Source organism: Rattus norvegicus, chromosome 8, assembly GCF_036323735.1.
Source record: "Rattus norvegicus strain BN/NHsdMcwi chromosome 8, GRCr8, whole genome shotgun sequence".
In the NCBI taxonomy this organism is placed as follows: Eukaryota; Metazoa; Chordata; class Mammalia; order Rodentia; family Muridae; genus Rattus; species Rattus norvegicus.
Genome location: NC_086026.1, coordinates 118,153,067 through 118,173,821, shown reverse-complemented (window position 1 = coordinate 118,173,821; position 20,755 = coordinate 118,153,067). Strand labels below are relative to the sequence as shown.

General features: G+C 51.1%; 1 protein-coding gene across 2 annotated transcripts; it reads left to right on the top strand.

Annotated features, from left to right (window-relative positions):
• The first annotated feature begins 1,622 nt into the window (after nt 1-1,622).
• On the top strand, nt 1,623-20,664 carry P4htm (prolyl 4-hydroxylase, transmembrane). 2 transcript variants are annotated; one of them, NM_001399277.1, is made up of 9 exons: nt 2,820-3,200; nt 3,442-3,523; nt 14,774-14,964; nt 15,706-15,802; nt 16,777-16,939; nt 18,686-18,871; nt 19,461-19,551; nt 19,718-19,841; nt 20,238-20,664. In NM_001399277.1, exons 1-9 carry the CDS (start codon nt 2,844-2,846, stop codon nt 20,456-20,458), a joined length of 1,512 nt encoding a protein of 503 aa, NP_001386206.1. In that variant the 5' UTR covers nt 2,820-2,843; the 3' UTR covers nt 20,459-20,664. The 2 variants fall into 2 exon arrangements, 1 of the variants encoding a protein (NP_001386206.1); XR_005488461.2 differs by lacking the exons at nt 18,686-18,871; nt 19,461-19,551; nt 19,718-19,841; nt 20,238-20,664 and adding an exon at nt 16,602-16,699 and having other exon boundaries at nt 1,623-3,200; nt 16,777-16,915.
• The last annotated feature ends 91 nt before the right edge of the window (nt 20,665-20,755 follow it).

Genomic DNA, 20,755 nt, shown 5'->3' with positions numbered 1-20,755 from the left:
ACAGAATGTCTTCGTAGGGCCTGGAGAGATGCCTCAGCAGATTACAGCACTTGCTGGTCTTAATGAGACCTGGGTTCCATTTCCAGCAGGCACATGATGGCCCACAATTGTCTGCAAGTCCAGTTCCGGGAGATCTTGCACTTTTCCTGGCCTGCATATGCTACCTAGAGTTTTCTACGTTTTTGTTTGTTTTTTCTATAAGATTCCCCGGATATACTACATAGTAATATCCAGAAGTCACAGTATCTGGTAAAGTGCCAGGTGTGGTAGCACATACACATCTGTAATCCCAGAGGCTGAGTCCGAGATCAGGAATTCAAGGCTATCCTAGGCTGTTTCATAGTAAGACCGTGTCTCAAAAGAGGAGAGAAAAGAAATGCCATGTTAAAATGAGTTTTGTTTTTCCTTTTTCAGAGCTGGGGACCAAACCCAGGACCTTGCACTTGCTAGGCAAGCGCTCTACCACTGAGCTAAATCCCCAACCCTTAAAATGAGTCTTATAAACACTAATGTTTATCAACAGTTGACGAGTATAGTTTTTAGAAATTGTTGTCCCTATTACACAAGAAATTGGCTCCTGACCTGAGTAAATACAGAAAACTACAGAGGGGGGAGCCTGCAATCTGCTCTGTAGATCAGGCCCGGAATTTGGGAGAGAACCTCTTGGCTCTGCCTCACGGGCACTGGGGTTACAGGCGTGTTCTTCTACACCCAACTAAGAGATTGGAATATTCCTAAGTGGGCAGTAGGGGTTTGTCCGTTTAAATCATTAACGTTTTTGAGAAAGGATGATGCCGTGAAGCCTAGGCTGCCTGTCTTCACCTCCTAAGTGAGATTACTACAGGTGCGCACCACCAGTACTGCCCAGATTCCATACAAAATGTTATGGTAGCAACAACATTCCTTTGTGGATTAATGTTAGGCAGCTGGGAAGATGGTTCAGTGGGTAAACCTTGAGGTCCAGAGTTCAGATCCCCTGCACGTAAGGCTGAGTAGGCACTGCAGTCAGCCTATAGTCTCAGGACTGGGGGGTGGGTGGGTGGGGTCTAGGATCCTCAAAGCAAGTTAACTAAAAAACCCAGCTCAGTTGGTGTGCGCTGGGGTCACGTGAGAAAGCCTGTTCAATGTATACGGCAGAAAGAGTGTCAGTATCAGCCTTCAGCTGCCATGAACACACACACTAAAAATAAATTCTGGGGCAAGAGGCCATGTCCTTACTGCCTTTGCTTCTGTGTAAGGACAGCCAGATCTGCCACCAGAGATCTCTGTTCCCACTCCCCATGAAGATGGAGGACCATTGGTGCTGACTGTTCCATAGCACCCCTGCTCTCTTGGCTGAATCAACAACATTGCTACCTCTTCCCTTCTGACCCAGAAAACTCCAGTACCTATCCTCTTGTGGTTTAAGAGGATTAACAGTGCTCCTTGAGGTTGACTAAATTCGCTAATAAAACTTGTGGCGTTTAGTGACCCTGAGGAAGCCTGCCATTGTAGAATGTTGGAAGGGAGTGAGCAGTCACGTTTAGTACTTTACTGCATTGGAAAGGGGGAGGGATCAGCTGCACATCTCCTGAGGGTAGCCCAGCCCGAGAAGAGCAGATTTCAAAATGCCTTGGCCAATGCTTTATAATCTGAGTTTTATTTACTTCAGAGGCCAGGGTGTCCTGGTTAGGGAAAAACCTTCCACCCTCCCTCTTCCCATTCCAGTAGCTTTAAGGCAAGAGCGCACCAACAGCACCTGGGCACACTGGGCAGCTTCTTACCTAAGTAAATCCTGACTTGCAGGATTTCCTGGGTGGGCAAGTCTGACCGAAAAGGGGCCTTCAAGAATATCCAAGGTCGGGCTGGGGATTTAGCTCAGTGGTAGAGCGCTTACCTAGGAAGCGCAAGGCCCTGGGTTCGGTCCCCAGCTCCGAAAAAAAAAAAAAAGAACCAAAAAAAAAAAAATATCCAAGGTCGTAGGGGAAAGCTGCAAGAATATGGTGGTGCACGCCTGGTAACTCCAACATTTGAGAGGCGGAGACAGGAGAATAAATTTATCTTCCTCTCCATTCGAGTTTGATGAGCCAGCCTGAACTAAATGAGACCCTGCCTGGGTTTTTGTTTTTGTTTGTTTTTGTTTTTGTTTGTTTAAAAAATGTTTAATTTAAAAAAAAAAAAGGAAGCTGGAGAGAGGCTCTTCGGTTAAGACCCCTAAAAGCTCTTAGTGTTCCTGGAGAACATATAGGTTCTAGTCCCAGCACCAACATGGTGACCTACGAACGTCTGTAATTCCAGCTCCACTGCCCTGTCTGTCTTCAAATACAGGCACACATGGAATGTACACGCACATACACGGCCGCTCCGTATACATAAAATGTTCTAGTTAAACTCGTGGGAGCTGCTCTATAATCTCATCGTCGGGTGTGCAGTCATTGGCCTCGGCGGCCCACTCTGTCATAAGATGCTGCCTCCGCGTTGTTTCTATCACTCTGATTCCCCTCTTCCAGGAGTGAGAAAATGCCCACTACACTTTTCTGGAAGGAGGGAAGGGGACATCTTCTCCGAAACTGCTAATGGCAATGGTGTCTGTCCTAACGGTGCTCCCCTGGTGTGCCTCCACATTTGCGGGTGGCCTTCTGTGATGGAGTGTATCCAGTTCCGGGAGCGACTAGCCTGGTGCGGGCGAGGTCCCAGGATCTCAGGATGGGTCGATGGGTGCGGCTCCGTGTAGGCGCAGCATCCCAAAGCACGGTCTCCTAGTGACCGCGGTGCGCGCTGACTCCGCCGTCCTGGTCCCAGCGACTGCGCAGCGCGAGCACCCCCGCGGCCCCTCCCCTGGGCGCGCGCGCGACCTGGGCGCCATGGCGGCAGCGGTGGCGACCGTGCAGCGGCCTGTGGCTGAGACGATCGAGGAGGCCTCAAATCTTCAGTGGCCGCTGCCACCGGAGCATCGCCCTTCCGGGGCAGCGACCAGACCAGGCGATGGTGAAGAAGCACCGGTGCGGCCACTGTGCAAGCCACGGGGCATCTGTTCCCGTGCCTACTTCTTGGTACTGATGGTGTTCGTGCACCTGTACTTGGGCAATGTGCTGGCCCTGCTGCTCTTCGTGCACTACAGCAACGGGGACGAAAGCACAGACCCGGGACCCCAGCGCCGTGAGCAGAGCCCCCAGCCAGTGCCAACCTTAGGTCCCCTCACCCGGCTGGAGGGCATCAAGGTAAGAACATCCTCACCCCCCTCCCGCCTCCGCGCTGAGCCGCTCGCTCTTTAAGCATTGCCAAGCGGAGCCAGAAGGAACCGTGGCTCAGCTCTGGGCCACCACGCTGCCCCAACGCGCATCACTGTGTGCGGGTCACGCGCGCGCCTACTTACTTTCCTACTGTCGCGCCCTGACACGGGACTTTTCTTGAGCAGTGCGGCCTGGCACACCAGCTGCCTGCTGTGTACTTTTCCTTTAGGTGGGATATGAGCGGAAAGTCCAGGTGGTCGCGGGCAGGGATCACTTCATCCGAACCCTCAGCCTCAAGCCATTGCTCTTCGGTAAGTCTGCAGGACACTTCTGGGAAGGGGGAGTGGGGGAGCTGCAGCGTCCACCTCGAGGCTTCTTTTGACCGAGTGTTTTCTATTTTGAACATGGCTGCTTCGCAGAGGCTCTCTCTGAATCCAGAGGATTACTAAAGTAGAGGTCCCTTTTCCGTAACAGGACAGCGGTCCCTTTTCCACACTTGCCTCCCAGCACCATGACCCCCTCAGTGGACCCTTCCATCATAGGCTGGGCAGCATCACCCTGAGACAAATGTTCAAACAGTTTGTTGAAATTATCTTTAGACAATCTGTGCTACTAATCTGTCACCTTCCAGAATCGGGGCAGGGTGAGAGACTGATAACCAGGTGCCAGCTGACCTAGGGGCCTCTCGGGAGATCACATTCCCAAAACCGATCCTGTGGTCTGATGAGAATCAGGCTGACCGTACTGGGATAAACTGCTAAACTGCTCAAAGCCAGCAGCCCCTCGGAGGGACACGGTTCAAAGGCCCAGCTTCTGGCTTCTAGTATTTGAGATTCTTAGGATTCTTGTCTTTCACTCTTCATGGGCAGAGCCTTTTAGGGTGACCCTTTTTAGCCACCCACATCACACACAGCTCCTGTTTTCTGAGTTCTTATTAAATGATAGGCTTCAAACACAAAACCATGGTGTTGTAAAGACCCCAAAGTCCTCCAAAGACTGCCAATGTCAACATGGTGGGAGCACTGTATTCACAGACCTTGCCAGTGTTAAATTTCTGCAACCCTCTCCAGACAGTGTTGACACCTGCCTTTAATCCCAGCACTTCAGAGGAGCGTCAGGTGGATCTCTGAGTTCAAGGCCAGCCTGGTCTACAGATTAAGTTCCGGGACCACAGAGAGAAAACCTGTATTAAAAGAACAACAACAAAAACAAAACAAAATCAAACTCTGTACAGACACGTGGCCTTGGCAGTATGAATTAGCAGACCCTTGGCTGCTGGGGAGGGGAGTTTGTAGAGAGTTTAGGTCTCTGGGCCGGGGAGATGACTGCGCCCACGCGACTCTCTAAATTCAACCCCTGCGATGCACGTGGCGGAAAGCAAGAAGCCACTCCCACAAGTTTTCCTCTGCCGTGGTTATCGGTCTCTCACCCTGCCCCGATTGACAGGTTAGCAGCACAGACTGCCCAGAGATAATTTCAACAATAATTCCAACCTCTTCTCTTTTAAAGAGAAGATTGCATTTATTTGTCCCTGTGTAATCTCCTCTTTAAAGGAGAGGCTAGAGAGTTGGCTCAGTGATTGAGAGTGTTCGTTATTACAAAGGATCTGGGGTCCATTCCCAGCATCCACATGGAGGCTCAACACCTCCTCAAGCCACGGGCACACATGTGGTACACGGGCACACATGTGGTACACGGGCACACGTGTAGGAAATACATTAGTATACAGAAAATAATGAAAAACGTCTTAAAATTTTAAAAGAAGAAGGGGTCTGCGGTGAAGTCAGGGGTGTGCTTCTACTGTAGAGCCGGGAGGGCCCTGGCTGCTGTTCTGGATAAGAGCTATAAATAGCAGTGTCCCATGCATGCTGTTGTGAGAAGGGCCCTACAAGGCTGTGAGCTGTCATCATCAACATTTCCGTGAAGAACATGAAGCCTGTGTCAGGTCCTAATTTGGGTATTGGAAACAGCTTTTTTCTGAAGCTGACGCTGTAACGAGAAAGAAACCAGGATAAACAATTAACTGGATGTGATATGGTAGTGACCACAGAGGAGGGGGAATTTTACCCTGGGCTGAGACTTCTGGTAGAGGAAGTAGGCCTTCCTGAGGGACAGTGAAGACCCAGCCTGGCAGCTCTCGAGGAAGGGAGATCTAGGCCTGTGAACAGACATGTTCGAGAGTTGGGTTTTCTCCCATTAGCTACCAGCCTGTATGTCTAATTCACGTTTGCGTTAGCTGAGGTGGACCTTAAGGCTAGAGTCCTCGGAATTTGCAGCTTGTTCTATAAAGAAGATAATTAAAGACCCAGATTTGAAGTCCCCAAGAGTAAGTCACAAGAAGCAGAAGAGACGAAAGGATAGTAAACCTCTCTGCTGGGGCCATCAAAATGGGTCCCAGTTTCTGCCAAAACTTTCAAAGGTTACAACAGTCTCTTGGCAATGCCAGGAATGCTGTATAACTCCTGAATGTGGGAGAGAAAGGCAGGAGGATCCTGAGTTTGAGGCCAACCTGGGCTACACAGCAAGTCTGTGCCTTGGCTACATATCAGGAGTGGATGTCAACAAGCAAAACAACACCAAGACAGACAGACAGACACTGGAGGCTGTGTGGTTTCCTTTAATCCCAACACTGGGGATGAGGGGGTGGGTAGTGCCGCGGCAGATACATCTCTGAGTTCAAGGCCAACGTGGTTTTAAAATATAGTTCCAGGCCAGTCAGAGTTACCCAAAGAGACCAAGTCCCAAAACCAACCAACCAAACAAACGAAACAAAGGGGCTGGAGAGGTTGTCAGTCGTTAAGAACATTGGCTTCTCTTGCCGAGGACCTGTTCCCAGCACCCACCGAGCAGCTCATGACTGGTTTTAACCCCTGTTCCAGAGAACCCAGCACTTCTAGGGTGCAGGCACCACATGTGGTACACATACACGCAGCCAACACACATAAAAATAGTTTTAAACCAAGCTTGAGATGGCTCAGTGGTTAAGAGCACTCACTGGGGGCTGGAGAGATGGCTCAGCGGTAAAGAGCACTGTCTGCTCTTCCAGAGGTCCTGAGTTCAATTCCCAGCAACTACATGGTGGCTCAAAACTGTCTGTAATGAGATCTGGTGCCCTCTTCAGCCTACAGACATACATCCAGGCTGTATATATAATAAAGAAATCTTCAAAACAAAACAAACAACCAAAACTCCCAAGCTTTAAAAACACATGGGAAGTAGGGAGTCCCCCTGATAGTGCGCTTGCCTATCTCTAGTGGCCATAGGTTTAATCCAGCACCAGGCACAACAACACAGTAGGGATTGGACTGCGGACCTGGAATTAATCCCTGGAAGCATTCAGGGATTAATTTATAACTGTGAATTGCTAATCCCAGCATTTGGGAAGTTGATGCAAGAGGAGGATGGGGAGTTCAAAGCCAGCCTGAGAGTTTAGCTGTGAAGAGACGCCATGACCAAGCCAACAGAGCAGAAAGAGTTTATTGGGGCTTAAAAGTTTCAGAGAGTGAGTCCATGAGCATCATGCTGGGGCTTGTGGCCATAGGCAGGCATGGTGATGGAGCAGGAATTAGAGCTTACATCTGACCCACAGGCTCCAGGCAAAGAGCTCACTGGGAATTGGCTTGGGCTTTTGAAGTTTCCAGTCTACCACCCCCAATGACACGCCTCCAAGAAGGCCACACCTCCTAATCCTCTCCAAATAGCTCCATCACCCGGGGACCAAGTGTTTAAACAAGAACCTGGGGGGGGCATTCTAATTCAAAGTGTCACACTGGGCTACATAAGACCCTCTTTCTAGACAAAAAGAAATCTAGTTTTGGAAAAGGGAAACCACGGAGGAGAGCTGTCTAAAGCCTGGAAGCTCCAGCATGCTTCTGTGTAGGGAATTGGATGGTCCAAAAAAAATCTCATCTCAGGAAAGAGCAGAGTATGTTTGTCTTCTGTGTTCGCCTGTCTGCCATCCATCGGCCTGGTGTTCACTGTCATCCCCAAGAGGCAGGCTCTTAGCTCATGACATACCAGATGACCAAGGGATGTGAACTGGAACAAGGACCTCTCATCTCTGTGGAGCTTCAATGCAGAAGCTCCAGTCTCCCACCCCCCCACTCCCCACCCACCTATTTATTCATTTATTATATATAAGTACACTGTAACTGTCTTCAGAGACACCAGAAGAGGGCATCAGATCTCATTACAGATGTCTGTGAGCCACCATGTGTTGCTGGGATTTGAACTCAGGACCTCTAGAAGAACAGTCAGTACTCTTTTTCTCTTTTTTTTTTTTTTTTGGTTCTTTTTTTTTTTTTTGGTTCTTTTTTTTGGAGCTGGGGACCAAACCCAGGGCCTTGCGCTTCCTAGGCAAGCGCTCTACCACTGAGCTAAATCCCCAACCCCCAGTCAGTACTCTTAACCACTGAGCCATCTCTCCAGCCCCTGGTCTCCCTCTTTTATCCTGGCTTTATCTTGCTTGTTTATATTTCCTGTTAATTAGCGCATACATGGACTAAGAACTTGTTATGTAGCCCAGGTTGGCCCTAAACTCAGGATCCTCCTGTGTCTTCCTCCCATGTTCAGGAGGTACAGGCCTGTGTGGAAACAGAACCTTTGTTGTTGTAATATTGGCTATGCTGGAGCTTGCTATGTAGATGTGCTTAAAACTCACAGCAATCCTCGTGCCTCTGCCTCCAGAGTTCTGGAATTAAAAGCAGGCACCACAACACCACAGGCTAGAGAGCTGACTCAGTGGTTAAGAGCACCGACTGCTCTTCCAGAGGTCCTGAGTTCAAATCCCAGCATCCACATGGTGGCTCACAACCATCTGTCATGAGATCTGGTTCCCTCCTCTGTCATGGAGCTGTACATGCAGATAGAGCATTCATAAACATAAGTAAATGAATCTTTAAAAAAATAGTATGCACCACTACAGCGCACTGAAGTCAAACCATTCTGAATGGTTGTCACGGTCCTGGGGATATGCTTTCCTACAGTGGCTCTGCTCTATCCTAGCCGGCCCCTCCCACTCTGCTTTCTGAGGTAAGGTCTTACTGTGTAGCCCCAGCTACTAGCTAGTTCCTGGCTTGCAACTGGTGATCCTCCTGTCTTCATATCAGGAGCTCAAGAATCAAGGATGTATGACACCATGTTTGACTTTTTCCCAGGGCAGTGGGATTTCTTTCTTAGTAATGTAGTCTCTCACATTGTGGCTCAGGCCACTACTAAGAACTCACTTTAGCCCATGATAATCCTCTTGCTTTCCCCTTCCAAAATCTGGAATTTCAGGTATGAGCCACCATGTCTAACACATACGTGTGTATATGCACGTGTGTCTGCGTATACATACAGGCACTAGAGGTCAACATTACATGTCGATTTTTATTTATTAGTATTATATACGTGTTTGGACATGAATCCAGGCACACACGCCAGAGCATGCCTGTGGCGGGCAGAAGACAACTTTCTGGTGTTGGTTCTCTCCTTCCCCGTGGGTTCCAGGCATTGTGCTCAGGGTTTTGTGGCCAGTGCTTTTACCCACTGAGCTGTCTCGCCAGCTTCTTCGCCATGGTTTTTAAGACACAGCGTCACACTAAACCTGTAACTCACTGGCTGGCCAGTAGCACCTAGGGTCACCCTGGCCTAGCCTCTTACTTGGGTGCCAGAGCTCCCAGCACAGGCTCTAAGCAGTGCATGGTTTGCACACCTTTTATCCCAGCACACAGAAGCAGAGGCAAGTAGAGTGGAGGCCGCATAGGAAGAGCCTGTCTCAAAACAAATGAATGGAGCTCAGGCCCTCAGGCTGCCCAGGCGGGTGCCTGCCCCACTGACTGAGCTGTCACCCAGCCCCAGTTTATCTCTCTTTGGAGAGCTCCTGCTCCGTTACCCGGTCCTACCCACAGATTAATGATCTTTGGAGCTATCAAGATGGCATAGATGGTCGTGATCCCTTGTTGTTCTTCCAGAGGACCCAGGTCCAGTGGGGCTCACAACCTCTCTATAGTCCCCCTGCCAGGGGATCTGTCACCTTCTTCTAGCCTCTGCAGCCGCTAACCATGCACATGTGGTATATGGACAGACACGAAGGCAAAATGCCCATACGCGTAAAGTAAATAACGTTCTTTTCAAACTGGCAATTCCCCTGCTTCTCCTGAGCGCTTGGGGTCACCTGTGTGTATGCCACCAGACCCGGCAGAATTTCTAGCCCCTGTCCTTGGCACCAGGGATGGGACTACCCGCGGACAGCTAGCCACAGTTTGATTTTTTTTTTTTGTTCTTTTTTTTCAGAGCTGGGGACCAAACCCAGGTCCCCAAACCCAGGTCCTAGGCAAGCGCTCTACCACTGAGCTAAATCCCCAACCCCCAGTTTGAAGGTTTGATGGTAACTGTAGTCACCAACAGGTGGCCCCCTGCACCTTCTTGCTAATGCTTCCTGTATGCAGTCCTGAGGAGCTCGCATGGCATCCAGGAACAGCCATGTTACTTGGTGAACATCAACTCTGGTGAGGGTAGGGATCCCAAATTCAACAATTCTAGTCTTGAGTCCAAATCACAGTGCGCTTAGCCAGAGTTTGTGCGGTGGTGCCGGTCTGCCCTTCACTGTAGACTGGGGTCATGGAACTGAAACTGATGCCAGGATGTCACTCTCTCTGTCCTCTCCACATAGCTAATTAGGATGCTCTGCCCTGGGTGATGCTCTGTCCTTGAGTCAGGCTCCCAGGGAAGCCATTCTCCTTAGAGATTTTGTTTGTTGAGAATCTCATGAAGCCAGGGACTCTGTGTAACCAAGGATGACTTTGATCTCCTGATCCTCCTGCCTCTACGCTCCACATGCTGGCTTGGCAGGTGCCCCCCTCCACTCCCAGCTTGTCCTTCTTTGTTTATTAACATTCTAGCGGTACCACACCACTCTAGGAAGTATGGTTTTTGTTCTATTCAGGCACAGCATGTGCGTCTCCCTCTTACATGTGTCAGGTGTCACACACATGTATATGATGCATAAAGAGGGGGGGATTGGAGAGATGGCTCAGTGGGAAACTGCCTGCCAGAGAAGCTCACAGAACCCACGTAAAAGCTGGGCACACTATGACACACCTGTAGTCCTGATATTCTGATGACAAGATGAGAGTTAGAGACAGGAGAATAGGGGGCTGGGGATTTAGCTCAGTGGTAGAGCCCTTGCCTAGGAAGCACGAGGCCCTGGGTTCAGTCCCCAGCTCCGGGGGAGACAGGAGAATATTGGACTTGCAGGGCCCCATAGCCTATTGGCCTACACAGTGGTGGACAACTGAACAAGAGGCCCATCTCAGACAAGCCGGAAGGCAAGGACAGACGCCTGAATTTGTCCCTGTGCTCTGACCTCCATATTCATACACATCCACACTTACCCGAGCACCCACCCCCACACACCGTGAACACACATGCCACACACTCAGAACTCTCCCGAGTTCACTGATATGGAACTGTCCAGGACGCCTTGGCTGAGGCTGCAATTCCCAGTCCCTATTAGAGCTGCCATCTGCACAGTGCGGGGAGGTGTCTCAAAAATGAGGATGAGGGTCAGTTGCCCAACCTCCACCCCTGTGCCCTCCACAGCAGCCCGTGGGGGCTCCTCCCCAGCCTGAGTCCAGTTTATGTGATCCCCTCAGGAATGATTTGAAAGGGGTGTGGTTTGACGATGACATTGAATATAGTGGAGACATTAGGCCAAGGCTCACTGTGGCCACTCTGGGTGGAAGGTCTTGACATCCCCTGTGACACAGATCATAGGCCCCCTCGAAGTCTCTATGGAACACAGTTCACCGGGAAAAGCCACAGCAGGCTATGAAGGCGACACGGCTGGCTTGCAAGGCCTGTCACTGGCTGCAACATGTTAATGACTCTGGTGTGGGAGAAACGGGGTGATCAAGTGGAGCCTCTTGTGCTCCTAGCACTGCCTTGTGGCAAGGAATACTCTGTGGTTGCTGGGTAACAACATTGTGGTCACCTAGCAACAGCTCTGCAGCCTGGCTTACTGCTTGGGCCACAGCTCATACCTCAGCCCTTCCCCCCTTTATCTCCTGCCTCCTCCCTGTAACGCCGGCTTTTTTCCAGCCTTCCAGTGCACCTCCCCCACCAGCGTCTTAGTCATCCCCACCCAGAGAGGGCTAAGGGAGGGCCCTGTACCCTGGATCTTCACCTCCAACCCAGATGGAACACGCAGCCCACCCCCACCGCGGCAGCCCACCCCCACCGGCAGCCCACCCCCACCGCGGCACCCCCTCCCCTACTGAAAGCTCTTAGACACCACAGCCTCGGGCACACCCTCCTGGTACCCTGTCCTGGCCTTTGGGTTCTGAAAGAACTCCATTCTCCCGTTGTTCTCGCTGCTACTGATAATCTACAGCTCCGGGAGGGGCTTGCTCTGCCCAGAGGGAGCTGAGCAAATGCCTTTTGGAGGCGAAGTTGAGCTGGGGTGGAACGGTCCGCCTGGTGACCTTTAGGCTTCATCCCTTGCCAGCATCCCTCAGCAGACAGAACTTCCATGACTTCCTGGCAAGGAGTCCAGGCCTCTACTCTGAAATGGCAATGCTATACCTCTAGCTTGACATTCTAGAGACTTTTGACAGTTTCTGGTAACGGACCAAGAACTCAAATGCACAGAGGTCTCTGTCCCAGGGTACTCGCTTCCCTCTGCCAGGAACACTGGCAAAAACAAACCTTCATTTCTTCCCCTCCCCACATCAACCCCCAGTACTGATAGGTGAAGACAAAGCTTCCAGAGCAGGCCCTGGCAGGAGGGGACCACATCCTACCCACTCTGCCCCTGGGAGCCTCTGCCCTTTTCCTCAAAGCACTCGGTGTTAAAGAGAGAGCAGGGGAAGACTCACAGGGCATTGGGTGGCATCCCTTGGGCAGGGTGGGGCAACGAGTCATCTGCTACTGAATAGCCTTGGCTGCTATGTCACGGGCTGGGGCAGATACATCTCAGGGTGTCCAGTGTCATGGCCCAATGGCATGGCTTGGGGAAGTGTCCTGCATTCTGTTAGATGCCAGATGCTGTGTCACTGTGCGATGCCATCAGTGTCAAAGCCCTCTGTGGGTCTCCTTGTCTTGGTCTTAATGAGCTAGGATTAAGGGCTTTGCCCACACAGAAAGTTCTGAGGGTTTTTGCAAAACTCTCAGGTCCATGCACCTGCCTCATTAGGTCTCGACTTACTGACTTAGCTGTTTGCCTTTTCTGTTTTGTTTTGTCCCAGACATGGTCTCTTGTAGCCCAAGCTGGCATTGAATTTGCTATGGGGCAGAAGGTGACCTTGAACTTGTGATCCTCCCTCGGCTCCCAGGTACTGGGATTGCATGCAGGTGTGTCTCACCATGCCCAGTTTTATGCTGTGCTTAGGATTCAATCCAGGGCTTTATCATCAAGGGGAAGGGGCTAAATTATCTCCACTGGACTTGCAGATTCCTCGTACTTAATAATAAAGAAATCCGGGCTCTGGGCCTGTGTTGTCTTCCTCCAGCCCCTTTTTTCTTCCTTTTTTTTTTTTTAAAGATTTATTGATTTTATATATATGAATACCCTGACTTCATGCACACCAGAAGAGGGCATCAGATCCCATTACAGATGGTTGTGAGCCACCATGCAGTTGCTGAGATTTGAACTCAGATCCTCTGGAAGAGCAGTCAGTGCTTTTAACCACTGAGCCATCTCTCCAGCCCCACCCCACCCCCTTTCTTTTCTATTTAAGTTCTCTGTCTTTAGCAACCAAGAGATGAAAACTGATAAGAAACCGAGCCCAGCCCTTGCGCAGCCAGCGTCGGCTCACACCCTTTCACTGTCCACGGGTCAGATGGGGGTCTTTATGCTGTTCTATTTTCAATGTTACCACATCTGGGGCCCCAACGCCCTCCTTTGGAAGTTAAGTCTGCTCTCCAATCTGTTTCTGCTCTGGGTATAACATCGGGGTGGCTCTGGACAAAGAACTGATCTCTCTGCTTGGGGTTCTTCTTCACGTGCTGGAGAGATTATGGAGCTGTGAGGAAGGCTCAGAGCAGCATCGGCAGAGTGTGGTCAGCTGTGGTCACTATTAAAAATGGCTCCCATCTTGCTGTAGGGCCAGTCTTCCTGGCAGTAATGCCATGTCATCCTAAAAGCATGACAGGAGTAACAAGATACTCTGCAGGAAGCAGGGCAGCCTTTTTCTCTGCTGGCCTCTGGGCTCTCAAGGGTATCCTTTTTTTTTTTTTTTAAGATTTATTTATTTATTATTTATATGAGTATACTGTTGCTGTCTTCAGAGACACCAGAAGAGGGCATCAGATCCCATTACAGATGGTTTTGAGCCACCATGTGGTTGCTGGGATTTGAACTCAGGACCTTTGGTAGAGGAGTCGGTGTTCTTAACCACTGAGCCATTTTCCAGCCCTTTTTTTTTTTTTTTCTCTCTTTCTTTTAAGGTTATGGAGGTGGATGGCAGAAAGCATCTGGGCTGTGAGATGCAGGTTCACATCTGAGGTTCAGGGTCTAGCCCCTTCAAACCGCCTGCCAGTGCCACCTGTGTGTGGACACGGGGACGTAGAGCAAAGTCCTAGAGCCAGCAGTCTTTTCTCAAAGTACGAAGAGACTGGCACATCCTATGTGATACCCACTGATTCTCAGTACTAATACTTGAACAGAACACGAGTAAGGCCCTCTGGTTGGCCCAGAGCAATGGTTCTCAACCGGTGAGTTGTGAGCCCTTTGAATATCAGATAAATTACATTGCAGTTCATAACAGTGGCAGACAAAAACAGTTATAAGGTAGCAACAGAAGGATAATTTTATGGTTGGGGGTCACCACAACATGAGGAACTGTATTAAAGGCTTGAAACAGCAGGGAGAGCTTAGAGCTGAGAAGCGCTGCTCTCAGTATTGGATGATGCCGAAGGGAAAACTGAAAGCAAGAAGCAGCCATGATCCCACTGAACGTTAAATATCCACAGCCAGGTGTGGGGGCACAAGGCCTCAGTCCAGGCCCATGGCAGGCAGAGACAGGCAGAAGCCAGCCTGGTTGACATAGCAAGTTCCAAGCCAGCTAGGGCTACAGAGTGTGACCTCCCTGGCTCCATACCCAAGAAGAAGCCAAGCTGAATTTTGTGATGCACACCTCCTAGCACTCAGAAGATCAGGGTAGAAGACCAGGATAGTTCAAGGATATCCTTGGCTACAGAGCAAGGCTGAGGTCATCCTGGACTCTGTGAGCCACTGTAACGACAAAGTTGTCTGGGGGTTGGGGTGTACCTCGGTGGTAGAGCATTTGTCTAGTATGTGCAAGGTCCTGGGTTCAATCCCCAGCACCGTCAGAAAAGGAAAAAGAAAGGAAAGGTCAACCCTCTGCTGTTCAAGTTCACCCCGTGGCCTTCGGTTCCGTGCTGAGGCGGTAGATAGATCGGTGCGTCTCTACCTTAGGCCTAGCTCACTTTCCAGATCTGGCGGCCACCTGGGGACAGAAAATACCCAAGAATCAACCGTGTAGGGAGTAGGGGAGTACTTGGTGCCCCGTACTCCAGCTCAGTCCTCGGCATCACCGACCCCTGCCCTCTCCTGGCAGAAATCCCAGGCTTCCTGAGTGACGAGGAGTGCCGCCTTATCATCCACCTGGCACAGATGAAAGGGTTACAGCGAAGCCAGATCCTGCCTACTGAGGAGTATGAGGAGGCCATGAGCGCCATGCGAGTCAGCCAGCTGGACCTCTTCCAGCTGTTGGATCAGAACCACGACGGTCGCCTGCAACTCCGAGAGGTTAGGACCCTGGGGCGGGACCAGGTCCTGGAGGAGATGCCTAAAATTACCGTTCTGGTTGCCACGTGACTTGTCTAGCTTAGCCCTGGCCTCTGCAGTCAAATGCTACCCCAGGCTTGCTTGGACAGACCCTGGCCCAGGGTCTATCCTACTTCTTTCTCTGACAGTCCCTTACTGCCCTTGAGACTCCAGAGGATGGCAAGAAAGTCTGTCCGTAGGGAACGTGGTTATCACTAGGGCTTTTGAGTAGTGTCCCTTCTGTGGGCTGAGTCCCTTGCTGCCATGTCTAAAGGTGACGATGGAGTAAAGACCATCAGGCTGCGTCTCTTGCTCCCACACCCTCACATAAGGACTTCTCACACTGGACCTGCTTTTCCTGAGAGTCGTGGTCCTTAGGTCCCAGGCACATGTCCTCCTGGTATCTGCCCTCTCATCATACATAGCCAGGCCTTTGCTCTTCCCTCACCTGGGGTGGGTGTCCAAGGGTGACATGGGCCTGTTTTCATTCCACCTTCAGCAGGTCTGGGAACGGACCTGGCCCTCAGGCATGTGTACCTCCTTTCTGGCTTCCTTCATGGCCGAAAATTCACCCCACTGAACCTCTGCACAGAGACCTCGGCATTCCTGTTTCTTCTTCCCTCATGCCCGGGCGCTGAAACCTTTAGCCCCACAGCAAGTCTGTTGAGGTGACTCTTTGCTACTAGGGGGAACCGCACACTGAAGGGCCTCCCTGTGCTTTAGGTGCTGGCCCAGACTCGCCTGGGAAATGGACGGTGGATGACTCCGGAGAACATTCAGGAGATGTACTCTGCTATCAAGGCAGACCCCGATGGTGACGGTGAGCTCTCGCCCTCCACTGTTCTGTGCTTGTGAGCCATCTCCTCCCAAGAGCGTCCCTGGAAAGTGTGGGCCCTTCCCCGCAGCAGGCAGCTGCCGAGCACAGGGGGGGGGGGCTTGAAAGTGCAGAGAGGTAGGGAGGTGAGGACCCAGCTTTGCCTTTAACTCCTGGGAAGCAGGTGAAAAGCCAGCCGTCCTTCTCCTTGGTGACCGTCTACATGACAGATCCTGGAGACCCTTTTGGCTGCGTCCGGCAGAGTCTCGTGAACCTCAAGTGAGAATTCAGATGAAGCCTGCGGCTGGGGGCCTGTTGCATCCCTTTACTATAATGTCAGGCTACTTTGAGTAGAATCCAGGCCAAAGGATAGAAGAATTACAGCAAAGCCACCCACTCTGCCAGAGCCCCAGAGGGATAGCTCTGCTCAGTGGTTTGAGCAGGAACAGAGGAGTCTTCTCGGCTGTGGAGTGGACAGGAGTTTTTTTTTTTTTTTTTTTTTTTTGCTAGGGTAACTGGTATTGTAGCCAGAAGGGCTGGCCGACAGGGTACCACCAAGGATAGGACTTGAGGGAACTTGACTAGCCCTGCTTTCACACTACAGTGTGGAAGAGAGTTCTCTCTCCTCACACGCCATAGGCTGGAACATGGCTCACTCACACTGCTACAGGGCAGGTGGCAGAGCCTGGGGCCATCTTGGTCATGTGGCCCAAGTGTCCCATGGAGACCCTGCTCTGGCTGTCTGGGTTTTCGGGACCAAATCAAGGTTTAAACAGAAAACAAACTTCTCTGGGTCTTCCCTCAGGGCCCGATGTGACAGAAACCAGGTTCATCTGACCCGAGTCCAGGTGGGGACACATGGCCCCCCAGTGCCTGAGGCCAGGGGCTGCCGCTACCTTTGGGGTAGGTAGGGAGGTGCTGCCTGCCGCTGTGTTCCTCCACACTGGCGAGGCAGGCACTGATGAGACTGCTCTGCGCAGGAGTGCTGAGTCTGCAGGAATTTTCCAACATGGACCTTCGAGACTTCCACAAGTACATGAGGAGCCATAAGGCAGAATCCAGCGAGCTGGTGAGGAACAGCCACCACACATGGCTCCACCAGGGCGAGGGAGCCCATCACGTCATGCGTGCCATCCGCCAGAGGTGAGCATCCGGGACCACTCTTCCTGGGGCAGGGTCGCCACACAAGTCCTTTGCCAGAGCCAAAGTGATGGAAACTGATGAACTAATTTAGGATTAAATTTCAATTGTTAGAGCAGGAATTTGAAACCCTGAAAACCAGGGCAGCTAATGAAGGCACATTGGCCTGGTTGTGGGCAAACAACCTGTGGAAATAAGTCAAGCCGGGCATGATGGTGCACGCCTTTAATGCCAGCACTCAGGAGGCAGAGGCAGGTGCATTTCTATGAGTTCAAGGACAGCCTGGTCTACAAAGCAAGTCCAGGACAGCCAGGGCTACAGAGACAAACCTTGTCTGAAAGAAAAAGCAATCAATCAAGTATTTATTTTCTGTCAGTTAGGAAAACTTTTCTGCTCAGAGAAGCCCTGGGCCTTGAACATGTAGCTTCATAAGCTAGGCTAAGACCTCACCCCCGTCATCCTGCAGTCTGGAGCTGAGGCCTGGACTTGGGCATGAAACTGTCTCAGGAAACCTGTGAAGATGAGGCTAAAGACGTGGCTTGGTTGGTCATGAGCTTGCCTACCATGTAAAAAGCCACATGTGATCTCGCTGCAGGAAACCAGGTCTTGCTGGGATCATCTCCAAGCCCAGAACTTGGGAGGCAGAGACTGAAGCTTCGGAAGCTACAGATTGCCCTAGGCCCACATGGGCCTACCTCAGAGTCTACCTTAAAAAAAAAAATCAAAAAATAAAAACAGAAGTTTTTAAATGAACGATTTTATTCCAGAGAAGAGAGTCAGCTCCCCTCCTCCTGAGTATACAGCCATCTTGTTTTCTCTGTTAGTTGGAGATCTCTGTGTCTGGCAGCCTGGGATGTAAATCATTACTACCACAGATCAGATCCTTTGTGCTCGCTCGCTCGTTCTCGCTCTCTTTCTCTCTCTCTCTCCTGTATATGTGTGTGTGTGTGTGTATGTGTGTCTTTGTGTATGTGTGCATATATGTGTGTGTGTCTCTATGTGTGTATGTGTGTGTGTCTGTATGTCTTTGTGAGTGTCTTTGTGTGTGTGTGTGTCTCTATGTGTGTATGTGTGTGTCTCTATGTGTGTATGTGTGTGTGTCTGTGTGTCTTTGTGTGTGTGTGCATATATGTGTGTGTCTCTATGTGTGTATGTGTGTATGTCTGTGTGTCTTTGTGTGTGCGTGTGTGTGCATATATGTGTGTGTGTCTCTATGTATGTATGTGTGTGTGTGTTTGTGTCTTTGTGAGTGTCTTTGTGTGTGTGTGTCTCTATGTGTGTATGTGTGTGTCTCTATGTGTGTATGTGTGTGTGTCTGTGTATCTTTGTGTGTGTGTGCATATATGTGTGTGTCTCTATGTGTGTATGTGTGTGTGTTTGTGTGTCTTTGTGAGTGTCTTTGTGTGTGTGTGTGTGTGTGTGTGTGTGTGTGTGTGATGTCTCGTGTATCCCAGGCTCACCTCAAACTTGCTATCTGCTCCTACCTCCGAATCCCAAGTACTGGGGATACAGGCACAGACCACATTTCTGGCCTGCTAGGGTTGAATCTAAGACCCAGTACACGTTAGGCAAGCCCACTGCAATTAAATGACATTCCTAGCTCAGCCTTCCTGCTCTTAGAAATCACATCCAGCATGGCTCATGGGATCTCCAGGGGAGGTGGGCAAGGGTAAAGCTGTGGCTGGCCCAGGGTCCACCTTGGTCAGCTCCTCTGGGTGGCCATCTTGCTGAATACCTGCTGCCTACCAGGGTGCTGCGCCTCACTCGCCTCTCGCCAGAGATCGTGGAGCTCAGCGAGCCTCTACAGGTTGTACGATACGGTGAGGGAGGCCACTACCATGCCCATGTGGACAGCGGACCTGTGTACCCAGAGACCGTCTGCTCTCATACCAAGCTGGTAGCCAATGAATCTGTACCCTTCGAGACCTCCTGTCGGCAAGTACCTCCCACGGGGGGGCGTGGCTTCAGTTGCCCGACTGGGCACCTTGAGAAGTATGAGACCAAGACTACACTGGGCCATCCTGGTCAGCTGTACCCCACCTTCCCCCCAAGTCTCTCCTTTATGGAGTAACAGGAAAGTGGTGGCTACTGGCCATAGTGTCTATCTATTCAAATGAAAACAGATCTAGCTATCACAGATACTGAAACTTGGCCCCTCTGAGCAATGATTTGACTCCTTCGCTGGAGGTCTCAGGCTCCGTGTCCAGAGTTGTGCCCTCCTGCCTGCACAAAGTTAAGTTTTCTCCTGACTTTCTGGCTTAGTCCTCCCAGTTGCAAGGAGATTGAACAGTATTTCAGCTTCTAAAAGCTTACTCTTCCCAGCCAGATCTTTGGCGTAAGGTCACAAACTTACCTCAGTGCACCTGTGATCCTGGCCACCCAGGAAGAACGGCTCTGCAGGGAAAAGGGCTAGACACATCTTAGCTAGCCTAGCCTGACCCTGTGGCCCCCGGGTATCCTGCCACAAGTGGGAATATCATAACCCACAGTTGGGGATCCGCTCAGCAGCCCCCCTGCCTTACAGCTACATGACAGTGCTGTTTTATTTGAACAATGTCACCGGTGGGGGCGAGACTGTCTTCCCTGTAGCAGACAACAGGACCTACGATGAAATGGTAAGGGCCAATGGGCTACTCTATTACTCTTGGGCTGGTAGCGCCTTGGGCAAGTGTATACACACCCTTCCAGACCACATCTGTCTGTCTTCCCTCCAGCCAACTTTGGCTGCCTGGTCATGCAATGGCTGGCAGTCCAAAGCCATCATCACCTTGTTGCCCACAGAGTCTGATTCAGGACAACGTTGATCTCCGAGACACTCGAAGGCACTGTGACAAGGGGAACCTTCGGGTCAAGCCCCAGCAAGGAACTGCAGTCTTTTGGTACAACTATCTTCCTGATGGGCAAGGTGAGAGGGTCTATTATGGCCAGGTCATGGGCTTCTCTGAGGAGACTTACTCTCCCTTCTGCTACCTTGAAGGACTGTTTCTGTCTGCCATAACCAGTGATTTTAAGACACAGTAGCACTAGTACACCATCTTGGGTTATCTCCTCCCATTTCCTTATGCACCAGCCTTCCTACTGTCTGGGGCAGGGAAACTTCTCTCCACAACCCAGGCTGGAAAGTGCTCAGGCTCAGAAGCAAGGAAGCTTGGTTTTAGGGGGCCAGTATGTTGACCATGCCTTAGTGGGTGAGATGCCAAGTCCTTCTGTGGGAATTAGATGTTTGCACAACTCAGGCTGGGCCAATCTAGGGCTTTCCCTCCCTAACTTGTCCTTTTTTCATGTCGCCTTCTTACCCCAGGCTGGGTGGGTGAAGTGGATGACTACTCGTTGCATGGGGGATGCCTGGTCACCCGCGGAACCAAATGGATCGCTAACAACTGGATCAATGTGGACCCAAGCCGAGCACGGCAAGCCTTGTTCCAGCAGGAGATGGCTCGTCTGGCTCGGGAAGGTGGTGCTGACTCGCAGCCCGAGTGGGCCTTGGACCGGGCCTACAGTGATGCCCGCGCGGAGCTCTGACACGAGGCCCTGATGCGAGTCACCCGCTGCCCAACGTCAAAGACCCTGCAGGTCCTCTGTCCTACTGCAGACTGAAGTTCTGGCTGACCTCTTGCCCTATCCCTCCCTGCCTGCAGCCGCGATGAAAGGCGCAGTTCCTACATTCACGTTATTTATTGGTGTACAGCCTCCATGCTGCTCCGTTAAATAAAACTACAGGGCTTCCAGCCAGGGGCCGGCGAGCTAAGCGCCCGCTTGGGGGAGGGGAGGCCCGTCGCCCTCCCCGCTAGTCTCACATGGGGGTGTGACTCTCTGATC